Source organism: Triturus cristatus, chromosome 3_2 (genome assembly GCF_964204655.1).
Source record: "Triturus cristatus chromosome 3_2, aTriCri1.1, whole genome shotgun sequence".
NCBI lineage: Eukaryota > Metazoa > Chordata > Amphibia > Caudata > Salamandridae > Triturus > Triturus cristatus.
In genome coordinates this window covers 1,049,993,027-1,050,009,024 of record NC_140584.1, presented here as the reverse complement: position 1 = coordinate 1,050,009,024, position 15,998 = coordinate 1,049,993,027, and the positions used below count along the sequence as shown (strand labels likewise).

At 41.4% G+C, this 15,998-nt stretch overlaps 1 protein-coding gene across 1 annotated transcript in view; it reads right to left on the bottom strand.

Moving 5' to 3' along the window:
• Positions 1 to 437: 437 nt before the first annotated feature.
• Positions 438 to 15,998, bottom strand: part of LOC146859088 (myeloperoxidase-like) — a 139,159-nt gene continuing 123,598 nt past the window's right edge. The window contains exons 12-14 of the mRNA XM_085649741.1: positions 15,481 to 15,718; positions 11,177 to 11,388; positions 438 to 1,966 (exon numbers count right to left, since the gene is read on the bottom strand). Coding sequence (XP_085505867.1) covers positions 1,944 to 1,966; positions 11,177 to 11,388; positions 15,481 to 15,718 — 473 coding nt within the window. The 3' untranslated portion in view covers positions 438 to 1,943. The remainder of the gene's footprint in view (positions 1,967 to 11,176; positions 11,389 to 15,480; positions 15,719 to 15,998) is intronic.

Sequence of the window (15,998 nt, the reverse complement as noted above, 5' to 3'; positions counted from 1 at the left end):
GAGCTAGAGAGTAGAGCAATGTAACTCAGAGAGGAGAGGGCCTCAGAAAGTTATAAACTTGTGATGAGAGTGTATGCTGTTTTGCCTCACAGAAGCAGCTGCTGCAGTGTAGAGTATTAGTGCATTCAGGTGTCGTGAAGAGCCCACTCACCAGCACATATCTTCTAGATGATTCAGGCACAACCGCAGGCTCAATGCGAGGACTGCTAAAGTCACCCAAGCGTACAGCAGGCAGACATGTGCTCTCTCCAAAACAACACAGTCAACTGGTAAACATTTGCCTTGCAAGTCCCATGCTTAAGGGAACTCTTTAAAGCCCAACAGACAATATGCAAATAGATCTCTCAAACCCAACCATTGACAACACTCCACCAAGCAAGCACTGATCTTTGCATTTCCCCATGACTAGAGAGTGTTGAAACAGACACAGAAAAGAATCCGAATCAATAAACTTTTATTATTAAAAAATACATGTTAAGTTGAAAGGCATGGAACAACAGCAATGTTTGCATAATTGACCCTGAATACATTGCAAAGGAAATAGATGAGCAATAATACTAGAAGTACAGGGACATGTGCTTCCAGATTCAGCTTGGGGAAATAACTCATAATAAACTAGTATGGGGAGCACTATGTGCTATAGAAAAACATATGACATTCATGATCATAGTAGTCGAGACAGGCTGGCAGGATCTTATGACGTCATGATATCTTAAAAACCATCTGATACAGACTTTTCCTCTCGCCTACCTGAGGGTCGATCTTTTGTCCTAAAATTAGGTTTCAAATCAGATAAACTACACAAGGCACATCCTTTGAGATTCAACAAGAAAGGTACATCCTTTGAGATTCTACAAGTGGCCAAAGTCGGTCAACCCCCACTCACACAAATGATGCAGAGGTTTTCGGGTAGGGTTGAGGAGAGAAGTCTTGCTACTTAATGGCCGGATTGAGGCCTAGGATTACTACATGGCACGTTTGACAAGGGGACAGGGCTGAGCACAGGTTCTTATGGAAAACGTTTGTTGATTGAACAGTAGAGTCTAATGGTGTATTTCAGGATTTAAGGTCTCTCCAGCGACAAGGACTGATCCTAAAATATGAGACTTGACAATTCTAACTAGATTAGACTTGAGTGTGGAATAGCAGGTTCCAGTAGTAGGACCACATGATGAAAGACTCTCCATACATTTTGATGGGGTGCAGAATTCAAGGATGACTATCTCTCCACACTCTAGGATTTGGAGTAGGATCTCTGAATGAAGGTATTTCCAGGCTCTGGGATAAGCTGTGGGATTTCAGGAAGGACTTTACATGCACTCGGATTAGGTGTAAAATCTCAGAATGAAGATCCGCCCTCTAGGATTGGGTGTTGGATCTCAGGATGAATGTCTTTCTAAGCACTATTATTAAGTGTAAGATCAGAGGTCCCTCCAAGCACTAAGACTAGACGTGCGACTTCAGGATGAAGGCCTCTTCATGCATTAGGATTCAGTGTACGATCTCAGGATGAATGTCTCTATATATACTAGGATTAAGTGTAGAATCTCAGGCAGAAGTTTTTCCATGTGCTATTATGGAATGTATGATAAAGACCTATGTACACACCGGGACTGACGGTAGGATCGCAGTATTAAAATCTCTTCAAACTTTTGTGGGATCTTGGTGAAGGCCTCACCACACATTCATACTTTAGATTGTACTTGTCTCTAAAGAAACATATCCCTCCAATTGTAGGATCTCAGGATGAAGCTCTCTTCAAGGAATATTACGACTGGTAGAAAGATTGTAGGACTGAAGTTTCCCCAGTAATTAAGAGCACTGTCAGTCAACAGAGGTAAAGCACCAATTACTGGACCATGTAGGATCACAAATAAGAAGATTTCATTGCCCAGAATAAAAGCTCAGTGTCTTGCCAGCTTCGGTCTGGATAATGCCGGCTCCTACAGACTGGGATCTTCATCCTCTGCGGAAGAAAAATATGTGTTACTAGAGAAAAACAATACAATGGGGAATACAACCAGTGCCAAATGAAGGGAGGAGAAAGGAGGTAAGTGTGGTTAAGAAGTGAGCTGTGTGTGGAAGGTGAATGGGATTGTAATTTGGACTGATGTGTGGATGGAAGGCAAGCAAAAGTAGGATATATTATGTGAATGAATTTGCAAGTGGGTATGAATGAAGAAGATAGCCTATATTAGACTGAATGCAGATGAGGCTCACGGGTTAAGTGAGTGAAACTGAAATGTTAGTGGTAGATAGCAATAACATCAAGGTTACTTATTGGTAGTACACAATACTCTTACTCTTTGCCATGTCACAAAGCTAAGTTCTGAGGAGAAGAGAGATCTCTGGAAAGGGATTTAAAAATTTTTTTTTTTACTCAAGCCTTGCCAAAGGACTTCTGAAGGCCATACCAACGGGTGGGGAGATGTCACTGATAGGCCAAGGGTGGCGCTTTCTCATAGTTTATTCACCTGCCTCTGGCAGGTTGTTGTCAAGCACTGTGTACAGTTGGGACAAGAAGCAAGGCAGAGATCAAGTACAGTGTGTCCATGGCTCTCTGGATGGGCTGGGCTTTCCTCATATCCTAGGAGCTATCCTGATTGAGAGAATTAATTCTCTACCTGTCAAGAGCTAACAGAGCTCTAGATCTGGAAGTCTTCTTGTATTAAAAAGGAGAAGACTGGCAGGAGAGGAGAATGCTCTCCAAGTGCCAGATTAGTGTTGCAGGATCATAGTGGCACTGCAGTCACCAGCCTTTTGAGTAGCTTTTGGAACCTAATCCTGTATACCTCCCTCTCTCAGTAGAAATGCGTACCCTGTACACATATAAGATGGGGGCATTTAGAAGATGGTGCCCACCAGTGCATCTGCTACCTAAGATCTCTACCTTCCAATGGAGACTTTAAAACACAGGAGAATGCTAGGATATCTTGCCCCTTGTAGCATGCCAATAAGGCGGATGGAGCTATATTTCAGAATTTTTATTCTGATATTGGCTGGGATGAGGGAGAGGAACATGAAGGTGGAGACTGTTTTTAAAACACACATACGCTATAAACTGATTTTTTTCTAACTTAAATATTAGATATTATTGCTCCGGTATATATAATTTCAAAAGTTACTAATTTGATCCATGTTACACATAGATCTCTGGTACAGGTGATCCACCCACTGGGCTGTTTTACAGACTGGGTAAAAGACCGCTGTGGAGAAGAAAGGCATATGTAAGGTGACAGTGAACGCAAAGGGTTCTTTTTAAATCTGTCACCAGTGACAAGGCTGATGCAGGGGCAGGAATAACACCAATCAGATGTCAGGATTTCAGCCAGCACTCTGCTAAAAAAACTGTCAGGTCAGAAAGGAGTGACAATTGGCTCCAGATTCTGGCACCGAAGAATGTGGGTAGGACCCACAAGCTCTAAATTCACCGTAAAACGCATGTCGCCTTTTCTTGGGCTTGGGAACATATTACTTGCCAGAAATCTTCATTAACCTGAGCCACAGTCTTTATCAACCCAGTTCTCACTGCGTCAGGAGAGGCCTCACTCCTAGATAGTTTTTCTATGCTCTATAAAAAGTACACTATGCACAGCATAATCCTTTCTCTAATTTCCATCACTATAACATATAAATAACTTCCTTCCTTCCTGGATCGCCCTCTTAGTAACAAGCTGATCAGAATGACTGGAGGAGACAAAAAAGGAAAGGAAGGGTATAGGATTGGGGTGTGGAGGACCTTGGCTCAGGGTAATGAAGACTGTCAGTAAGTAGTATGCTTATTATCCCTTCGCCTGTCCATCCTCGCGACAGGCCTTGCAGCTTGAGGATTTACCAAAGCTCACAGTAAAGTCACCGCTAATTATTAACATGTCCATGTGAGATTTATTAGTAGCAATTGCCTCATTGTTAACTTCGGAACTTCAGCACCAAAAGTATCAGAGATAGCATTAACCAACTGCAATCTGTAATGATTTACAAAGTGTGTGGTGTAAAGCATGTGGCTGCGCTACACATCTGCTGCAATGAACTGCCACAAGCTCCAGCACTTGACATAGAAATTGCAGTTTTAGGACAGCCCTGAATATTGTCTAAAATAGTTTTCCCACTTGATCTCTTGTCGTGGGATATGGCCTGATGGAACTACCTACTCAGAGTGAAAGTGAAAGTAGAGACCTTCTGACCCTTTTTGGCAGAACCATAGGACACAAACAGGGAATTCATTATATAAAGTTCCTTTGTCCTGTCAAAGAATATCAAGCTGAAGCACTAGAAACATCACAAGAGACTTTGAATACTAGTAACATTAACTCTTCAGAAAGATGAAAGTTTGAATAAACCTTAGGCCTGAATTTTGGGTCCAGACAAAGAACTATTCTATTCAGAAAAATTCTGAGATCCAGGTAAGAAGTGACAAGGGATCCCAGCTCACTCAACCTTCTAGAAGATGTGATGGCAATAAGAAAGGCTACTTTCGCAGAGACCCTGGACATTTCAGTTAAATTTAAAGGTTTCTCCCAAAGACCTCCCAAAACTAAAAAAAGCTCCCCAATTTGTTTTCGATTGATATTTGATGGTTTTTTGAGTCTCCAACTTTTAAAGAGCCTAAAAGCAATAAGCAGCATCCTGTACAAATCAACTCCAGAGCTCCTGAAAGCTCTAATTGCTGCCCACTGCGCAGCTAAAGTAGAAGGAGCTAGATTCTTAAGGAAACCATCTCTTAAAGAGTGCAAGATACGAAAAGGATCACGTATGGCTGGATCTAAACCCTTCTCTAGAAACCACTTGCCGACATGGCCCAATGCTTCTCATAGGAAGACAAAGAGGAAGGTTTCCTTGAAGCCTTAATGTCTGAGGCAACTCTCTTTGAACATCCTAACCTCTAGAGGCGAAACCTCCTCATTTCCACAACCGTGGACATAGTTGAGAGTGATGGAACAGAGTGAGTAACGGGTACTGAAGAGTTGGAGGGTTCAAGGAAAGTTGAAAACCGTTGCTCATTGACAACTGAACCAATAGACGGAACCACAAACGATATGGCCAAAAGGGTGCAACCAGAATCACTGTCACCTTCTCTATCTATTTCTTCTTCAGCACCCTTCAGGGGAGATAATAGCCCTGTGGCCTGCATCTAACTTCTATGACTTCCTCTACAAGGTTCATCCTGCTGCCAAAGTGGTGGCTGACCACAACATATCAAACAAAGTGTACAAAAGGCACTGTGCCACAATCTGCACATTGCTTAGAATGGCAGTCTCTTAACTGACAAAAAAGGACTGGAAGTCTTGAAAGAGCATTCGAGTGGCATAGGTAGCATATATACTGAGGTGGACGTTCGACGTGGCAAAGAATCTTTTCAGTGTAGCTTCTCATTTCCTTTCTATGACATCTGCTAGTGTAGACTACTCAGATGTCAGGGAAGAACACTAAGACATAGTAGAAATAATTGAGTTTACTTTAGGTACCTCTGGGAATTCCTCTTTAAATGTATGCAGTGGATATTGTTTTGACAAGATTCTGAGGTAGTCTGCCTTATCACTATCTCCCCACACCTTCAAAGGGATATATTTAACTAACAAGTAATCCACTGAAGGGGAAGTATCCTAAGCATAAAACTCATCCTCCTCTCGAGATTTCTGTAAAAAGCCCAAAACCTCTCTTATATGTGCTACAAGTTCTTGCAAATGGGCTCTTTGCACTATTTGCCTTTTCCTCCATCTTTCTCCTCAGCTACATCTTGAGCAAGATCTTATTTCTTTGCTTGTGGCTCATTCGATGCTGAATCCACACCTCCTTAATCATTGGCTTTGTTAGGAGTCAGGACTTCATCAACCCCTCTTTCTGTAGATATAGTGTGGGTCCTTCAAGGGCACTTTCTGGCCTTCATGGCACCAAACATAAGAACAACCGCACTAGCAGGAGTAGTTCTGTTTCTATAGGTTGGTAAATTTAATCTCTAAGTCTCATCTCGCAAGATGAGAAAACGGATCAAAGGAACCCTGTGCCAGCTATTCCCGAAGCACATGCACAACTTCCACACAGCGCTCTCAGCAACAGAAACGAACTACCTGCCCCAGAATAACACGTGAGCGTGGACAGTGTCACGGGCCGCTGCACTGATTATTTTTCCAGCGGGCGGGACGAAATGTACGTAACCCTTCTTTAAAAAAAAAAGGCAAAGCGGGTTACCTTTTATTTTTTCATTTCTTTTTATTTATTGCAGTTTAGATTCAGAAAGAACGGAATACATTTTTTATATATATTCACTGAAAAAACCATAGGTTTCAGGGGTGTTATAGTTAGCTGGACATTTCCCTCGTACAAAACCCTAGAACCTCCCCTGTCATAGTTAGTTCAGCTAACTATAACTCGCGCCCCCGCAATGCACTGCTGATGACGTCACATATTACATCACTCATGACATGGTCAGTGACATCACTGATGTCATCACTGATGACATCTCAAATGACATCACTGATGACATCACTGATGACATCATCCATGTGATAAATTACTGCATCTTCTCACACCCTAATTTAACCGTTGATACACCAACTCAAAATTTCAGACGTCCATTCTCAAAACCATAGATACTCCAATACCAATAACTACATACCCACTCATTAACTCTTAGGTCTACATACACCTCCACTCACTCACCTGTACAGTCACTCATACTTACAGTCACTCTGTACAAGACTATCATATGCATTTATACACCTACATAGACACTCACACACCACCAATCATCCATAGAGGTACTCTCACACCTAGTTAGTCATGCAAATAATTAATCACACTCCCATTTACTCACCTATTCAGTTATACATACTCAAGTTCACTTACTCATAAAAATAGTACCACATTCTTACGCTCTTATACAATCATTGATACAAGCACACACTCATGCATACAGCCACTCTCACAATCACACACTCTCACATATACCCACTTATATACTCTTACACGCATATATACTGCCTTTCACATATGTAGTTAGTCACACGTACCACTGAGATATACATTCAATTCCTAACACACCCATACATACACTCACTCAACCATACAGTTCATCACAGATGCACTCTTAAAACCATGCACCCATAGAATAACCCACTCACACATCTATGCATAGAGTCACACACACCCTACCTACACAAACACTCAGGCACCCATACAGATACTCAGACAACCAATCAATAACCCATATAGACACTCATATAGCTATTCACAAAACCATGCAGCCACTTATACACCTACACAAAGACACATACAGACATTCACACAGTTTAGTCACTAGTCTGCAGTAAGATACATTTAATGACTCACTTATAGAGTCAGTTACGCACCTAGAAAATCATCCATTCACACACTTGTACACCCACTCATTCTTCCACAGGCCTTTCACTATAAATATATAAAACATATTTAAACTTTACAGAAACACACAGTCACTGGATGACGTCATCAGTGATGTCATCAGTGATGTCATTTGAGATGTCATCAGTGATGTCATCAGTGATGTCACTGACCATGTCATGAGTGATGTAATATGTGACGTCATCAGCAGTGCATTGCGGGGGCGCGAGTTATAGTTAGCTGAACTAAATAGAACAGGGGAATTTCTAGGGTTTTGTACGAGGGAAATGTCCAGCTAACTATAACACCCCTGAAACCTATGGTTTTTTCAGTGAATTTCTAAGGTTTTTTAAATGCCAATTCCTAACTATAACGCCCCTGAAACCTTTGTTTTTTTCAGTGAATTTCAAAGGTTTTTTAAATGCTAATTTCTAACTATAACGTCTCTGAAACCTATGGTTTTTTTCAGTGAATTTCAAAGGTTTTTTAAATGCTAATTCCTATCTATAACTTATCTCTAAAGATATCATGTTTAATGATTTTCATTGGATTCCTATATTTTTCAATTTCAGTGTGTCAATTTCATTAATTATGTTTTTTTGAAATTCTTTTTTATCACCATTTTTAAATTGTATTTATTTAATTAATTCTTTTAAAAAAATAAAAAATATTATTTGTTTTTATTGGATTTTTCAAACATATTTTTTTATATTTTTAAAAATATTTCTTTATCTATATGTTCAAAACTTTATTTTACATATTTTTTTTCAATGTTTTTGGATCCGCGCATCCTATGCGCACCGTTCTCGATCCCTACGAGGAAGCATCCGCGCACGGTATGCTTTGGGTACGTGTTTAGTGCGTGATCGCAATGCGACCGGTACGCGGCCCCCAGCCTATACGCGACATAACGCGACATTTACGCGCTTCCGCGATGCGTCATCTGCGTCTATGACATGGTAGGTGCGCGGATCCTGCGAAGTATTTAACATTTAAAAAACCATATATATGTATTTCATGTGAATATTAATTGAAGACAAACTCTAAACTAGTCTTAAAAGTCAGTGTAGAAAGTAGTCATACAACCAATGATTTCTTGTCTTTTTTCAAAAACAATTCCGTGGATCCGCGCACCCAACGCGAGAGAATCCGTGCACCCAACGTAATAGGAAGCGCACCGTGCGCGCATTTCGCCGTTTAAAAAAAAAAAAAAAAGGGGCCCCAGGGGGTCCTTAGGACCCCCTAAGCACCTCTAGAGGGTCAGAGTATTTCCACTCTGCCCCCTTTATATGTTTTACACACTTATTCCCCTTGCTTCTTCAGCCTCGCTTCTACCGAGGCAGAAAATGGCCGCCAACAGTTCCTGGTTTTGAATGTAGACAGACACTCGACAGCCAATTAGCATTCAGCGCGCGATCGGGAGGTTGTGCGCTCAGTTCTGGGAGGGTGCGCTCACGGTGCGGGTAGGGTCCGCGGATCCTCCCCGGCCATAGATATTTATGTACTTTTAACTCTAATTTTCTCAGGAACTACTGAACGGATTCACACAATTTATGCAAAAGGTACGAGTCTGAACTGAGGACTACCTCTTTGCCAAATATGGTGTAATTCCGTTCAGCGGTTCGGGCTGTAGCTGCGACAACAGATCCTATGGGAAAGTGCATGGGGAAAATGCATTTTGGGACCCCCCTTTCTTCTCGGCCCCCGCTTGACGAATCACCATGAAACTTTCAGGGTAGGAGCGGAGCGGAGCTGGGCAAAAGTTTGGAAAATTTCGCGAGGATTCGTCAACTGGCACCAGACTTATTGGGAATAGAATGTTGCGGATTTCCTATGGAAAATAGGTCCTAACAATAACTATCTACTGCCGCCAGTAGATAATATATATATATATATACATATCCAAAACGGCCTCCAGCGATATATACATACATACATATATATATACACATATATATGTATATATATATATATATATATACATATATATACATATATGTATATATATATATATATATTCACTGAAAAAACCATAGGTTTCACACATGTTATAGTTAGTGGAAATTTTACTGATAAAAAACCAATGAAATTGCCCCGTTATAGTTAGCGCAGGCAACTATAACTCACGCGACCACAATCCTCTGCTGATGCTAATACTGTATTTAGACACTTATTTGCCCATGTCTTCTTCCATACATTTTTAGCTATACATATATTACAAATATTTTTTTTTCATAAAGACACATATGTCATCAGCAGAGGATTGCGGTCGCGTGAGTTATAGTTGCCTGCGCTAACTATAACGGGGCAATTTCATTGGTTTTTTATCAGTAAAATTTCCACTAACTATAACATGTGTGAAACCTATGGTTTTTTCAGTGAATTTGCAAGGTTTTTTAAATGCTAATTCCTAACTATAACGTGTGTGAAACCTATGGTTTTTTCAGTGAATTAGTACGGTTTTTTAAATGCTAAGTTTTTTTCCCTTATAATAAGCCCTGTACATTTGGTGGCCTACGGCCACCAAAAGCACAGGGGGTGGGGTAAGTGTGGATAGTGTTTTTTTCCATTGTAATAAGCCCAGCACATTTGGTGGCCTTCGGCCACCAAAAGCACAGGGGGTGGGGTAAGTGTGGATAGTGTTTTTTTTATTTTTATTTTTTTACCGTACGCTTACCGTAAGCGTACGGTAAGCGTACCCCGCGAAATTGCCGAAAAAAAAATAAAACCGTTTTTGCACTTGGGGGATGTTTGGGGACTCCCTCAACATGACTATGTGGGAGGGAGTTGTCAAAACAGCCCCTTTACATGTTTTTGGGCTTCCGATTTTAAAAATCTCTCTCAGTGCGAGAGACAAAATGGCGGCCGCCGCTTCCTGGTTTCGGCCGATTCGAATGTTTACTAAGATCTAAGAGCCAATCAGAATCGCGCTCGCGCACGCCACCGTACGCTTACCGTAAGCGTACGGTAAGCGTACCGTAAGCTGGCTCAGATATATATATTGATTTAAAGGCTATTTTCTCAGAATCTACTGAACAGATTTACACCAAACCTACAAAAGGCACTTCCTTGACCTAGGGACTACCTCTCTGCCAAATTTTGAGTAATTCTGTTCAGCCATTCGGGCTGTAGCTCGTTCTAAAGGTCCTATGGAAAAATGCATGGGAAAAACGCGTTTTGGGACCCCCCTTTTATCTCAGCCCCCGCTTGACGAATCCCCCCGAGACTTTCAGGGTAGGAGCGGAGCGTAGCGCCCCACCTATTTTGAGAAATTCGCGAGGATTCGTCGACCGGCGCCAAAGTTATTCAAAATAGAATGTTGAGGTTTTCCTATGGAAACGTGGTCCTAACTATAACTACCTACTGGCTATCGCCAGTAGGTAATATATACATATATGTATGTAGATATATATACACACACATATACTTTGAGGCTAGCATACAAGAAAAAAGCAGCAGGTTTACATTGAGCTGTCTGTCAAAGGCAGAAACTACCCAGGCCATCTCTGAAGGTAGGAGGCACTCCTCTGGCCTCGGGGAATCCCCTGGGGGGCACTCTATCCACACCAAATAACGGGGACACGGCGCCCATCACTCACACACCCTGGAACACCCCAGTAATATTGGGATTATCTTCCGTGCAGTAAGCAAACTCTCACCAGCTAAAGAGGAATATCTCCGTTTCCAGTACCATGTAGCGCCGCGGAATGCACTGAATTTCCAACCCCCATGCCCTAATCCCCCGCCAACCCTACTTCAGTTCTTGCACACCCCTGGCAAGGAAAACCCAGAGATTGTGTGTTGCCCTGCATTTTACCTGGCTCATGGCCTCGGCTTCTCCATGGAGTCAGGTCGAGGGCTGGAATTTGGTTGCAACGCACAAAATCTCGCGGGTAGCTGTTTGCCATGAAGACATTTCTCGGCACTTCCGTGATGCCCGTGTTTTCACAGATGACTCGCGCCAGCGTGACCCTTTCCAGAGAGCGTCGTTGGGCGGTGCTGAAAACACCTGGATTCTCGAAATAAAATCTGTGCAGAAAGGGAAGAAAGGAGAGGCATGGTGAAGATATGCATAGCACACGACACACAATTAAGAGACATTTAATTTTTGATTTCACAACAATACTATTGGCTAAAACTAGTCCAAACCTACAATTTCCACTGGATAGTACTATGCACATTAAGATAGACTGTGCCCTATTCACCCAAAAAAATGCCTGTGTAAGTTTGACTTGCACATGGACAAATGTACTGCTACAAGGAATTCACAAAAGGTGAGCTTGCAGCGTGGACGCCTTTTACTCATGCACAGTATTACCCATTAAATGTGTAAACATGCATTCAGGTACCTCACTTTTGAGATGTGAGCGTTCCAGGATATGGAGTACTTGGAAAGTATGAAAATAAACACAAACTTAGAAGTATATGGGTAGTCACAAATTCCTCTCAAAATATTTTCCACTCTTGGAATTGTCAGAAGTTTACGCTAATGGAAGAAGTAAATGCAGGGTAAAAAGGGGAATGAAGCCCCCCTGCCCCCCAAAATATTATGGGGTGTAGAGAAAGAGGTTTCTCAATATAGAAAAATAGCTTTCCAGTGGAGAAAATAATTTGCCAAATTACATTAAAGGTAATGGTATTAAAGCACGTGGAATTGTACACCATGAACAATTACACAGTCATATATAACCTGCCATGCATTCACAAAAACCTCTCTAAGTACACAAGAAAAATGCAATTTTCCAGATGGAAAAGTTTTGTAAATTGGAGAAATTCGTAAACTCTTCTTAGCTGGGGTCTTAGTCCAGCAGGTGCAAATGAATGATTTTTATATGTCCTAGTCGGCAAACTATGTTAAATCCTATGCATATTTCATCGGAATACGAAGGGGCAAAAGTATTTCATCTGTTTACAAATCTTAAGTGATTCAATTCGTATGTTAAGACATCGAGCGTTTGTAAATCTGCACAACTGTGTGGAACCTTGTCTGTCAAGTGTAAAATCCACCTCCTTTCATTCTTATGAACCACGTCCAACCCTCTAGAGTCCATCCCAACAGATTTGGCTAATTTTCCTGCTGGTTTAAATCTATTCATGGTCTCTTTTACTTGTGTCAAATGAAACATGATTACTGAAAGATAGCAGGGGGTTTACAAGTTCATAACAATTGGCACACCCTGGATCGATGATTTCCAGACGGTCACCGTATTTCACTCTATCCTCAAACCATAGGTTTCACCCTTCATGTTGCCCGCAAGAACATTAATCCCTCGCTGACAGTGCAATGATATCACACTTGGCCACAAAAGTAGTCTTTTCGTATAAGTTGGTACCTTTTTCACTTCCCACTGTATAAGAAACTTTGCTTTGGGGTTAGCCATCACCTGCCACTCTTGGATCGGTGGTATGGACCTGCTATCTCCACCTAGTATGATTGTACAACTGTGAAATGTCAGATCAAATGGTAAAATTCTCAGCAGAGTCTTGCTTGATGAATACATTCCAATACCGAACTAAAGAAACGGTTTCAAGATGAGTCCGTGGTATCACGGGCCCAATGCTTGGGACTTGGCTTTCCTCTTTAGCTATAGTCTGCAAAAAATTGGGTTTTAGTTAAGGGGCGTGAAACCCTTTTCAAGCAGCTGCTACAATTCTTCTCGGACTGAAGTCACAAGCAAACCTTAAATTAACCTGTGCTCAGCCCTCGGGTAGCTTGGCAGAGAGCAGTCAGGCTTAACTCTGGAGCAATGTGTAAAGTATTCGTGCAACACTTCAAACAGTAACCCTGTGGAAACACACCTCAACTGTAGCCCTGAAAAGAGTTAGACAAATAGAGTATTTTTTTATAGATAAAGCAAGACCAAAATGACAAAAATCCAATCAGTAGAACCGTAAATATTCAATTTGAAAGATTTTAGTAAAAATAGCACCAAAAGGTGTATTTACCCCCAGCTGTGCCTTTAAAAGTGGGAGAGACGCTTCTAGAGGTTTCCCTTTGAAGTCCCCAGGCATCCTGCCTTCCCTGTCCTGTTTCCAGACTAACTACAGAGGGTATGTCACCCTTTGTGTGAGGCAGTACACAGCCTATTCAGGTGTAAGTGGAATTGTGCTCAGCTCCTCACTAACATCCTGCCAGGCATTGCCCATTCAGCAACACCTAAGCTCTTTATTGCGTGTGACTGTCGAGGAAGAATACACAAAGCCCAACTGTCAGCTACAACCAGTCCTGTCATCAGTGACAGGCTACAGGCAGTAAATGGCTAAGGCAGGAAAATGCAAAAAGTTGAAAAACAAACCAGTGGTTGGGCCAATATATTGTGAGCAAGGCTAGGCCACTAAAATTATCACTTACAAAACAAAGGCCAGTAGTAACATTACTTCACAACAACATTATTTTATATTAATGACCAAGAAACTCAGTTAACATGGTCAGCATTTATTTAATCATTCTTTCCTCAACAGATCATTATTGATTTTTTGGTGTTTGTCATAGACCTAGGAGCCAACAAACAACATTTTTTTCAGAAATTGTAACTTAAGATCTGACTTCAGCATTATTTAGGAATTTAAATTAGTATTCCAGAGACACCAAACATGAACTGGGGACTTATTTCCATTTGGAAATTACACTTATAAAAGGTAATAAGGAAGCCCCAATGTTTTCCTATGGGAGACGTCGGCCTTGCAGTGGTGAAAAACTAATTTAAGAGTTTTTCACTACCAGGACATGTAAAACTGAAAAGTACATGTCCAACTTTTTAAGAACATTGTACCCTGTGATCTGGGCTGTCCAGGGCCTACCCTAGGTGTGACTTATATGTTATAAAAAAAGAAGGTTTTGGCCTGGCAAAAGTTTTTTTTTGCGAAGTTTGAATGGCAATTCAAAACTGCACAACCATAGGCTACAATGCTAGCCCTGAGACATGTTTAGAGGGCTACTTAAGTGGGTGACACATTCAGTACTGCAGGCCCACTAGTAGCATTTAATTCATAGGCCCTGGGCATATGTAGTGTCCTTTACTGGGGGCTTACAAGTACATTTTAACATGTTAGTTGGGGATAAGCCAATGTTACCATGATTTACAGAGGGAGCACATGCCCAATAGCACTGGTTAGCAATGGTAAAGTGTGCAGAGCCCTTAGGCCAGCAAAAACAAGGACATAAAAAATGGAGGAGGAAGGGGAAAAAGTTTGGGGGAAGACCACCCTTAGGCTGACAGGTCTAGTATAGTCCAATTGGTTTAGTTGTATGCGAACCATGAATTCTGCTGATTAGATTGATAAAGAAAAGTCTAGAGTTGGAAAATGGTCTCTTTGATAGTGTCGTCAGAGAACCTTAACTGGAATTGACTTATATTTCCTAGTAGGCCATTGAGGATACCACACAAATGCTGCATCACCAAATAACTTACATACTTGCCTAGAGTAATTGCTATACTCAAAATATGCACACACTGATTATGTTTCTGTACTTTTAGATGTTACGTCTGTGGACCATCCTCTTGGATATTACTTGTTCTGTGAACATTCTGTCAGAATTAGGACTTACAGCATTCACGTTCATTTACAGAAAAATCTATATTTTTTTCTATTAACACAATTTCCCATTCAGCTCATTTAATAGCGAAAAAGTCTGCGGAACGAAACACAAGTTGGCTGCTATTGGGAGTTGCAATTGCACTGATATGCCAATGTGATCAGGACAGTAAATGTGATTCGGAATCTGATATGACTAGTGTTTGACTGCTGTGTAATTTTGCATACATATGGATTTACTTTCTTTTGTCTTTACCAATCATTGTTTCCCACAGGTTGGGAAGGGAAGGTTGGGAAGGGACACAGCCAAACCTAAGGTAGTCTACAGCAACAGACAAAGGACCTGAAGCGGATTCACCTTGCACATACACACCTAAAGAGGTATATCCCAACAGACACAGGCCTGATGGGGAATCTCCTTACACATATACCTAAACAGACTTATCCCAACAGACACAGGTCTGATAGGGTATACTCTTACTCACACAAAGACATAGGGATTTTTTGTTTACAGGGAGTTTAGGTGCTCATATCAGATCTCCTCACCCAGCCATGCAAAAATATCCTGAAAAGTGAATCACTTACCTGTCACCATCCCGGGCCTTTCTGAACTGGTTTCCAATTATGCAGGCTAGTAGAGGCCCAAATTTCCCACCAGGAACAAATGGTTCTGCCACTCCTCCAAGCCAAATATCAATATTTTTGGGAGTCCCATAGAGATCCATCAACTTTCTGGCCAGGTCACCGTTATTCAGGACTGTTCGGAGTTCTGCCAGATTCCGTGGTTCAGAGAGTCCACAAAAACGTCGCCACGCACCGTACCCTGATTACGAGAGACAGAGAGTAAAGTGGTGAGATCAGTGTAATTTTCAAATATATACCCAGACTCAGCAATCAGTTACATTTACATTGGTTGATGGGAACTTGGGAGGTTGAAAGCAACTTCCAAAATTCTCAGTGAGGGTCAATGTACCATGGCAATGTTGTCACTTAAAGGAAGCTATGGGCAGACCTGTCAATTGTTTTCATGTCAGCCATGACACCTTTAGTCTGACTTCCGTCTTTAGAACACAAGACCTAATGTTGTTATGTTTACTTTCATT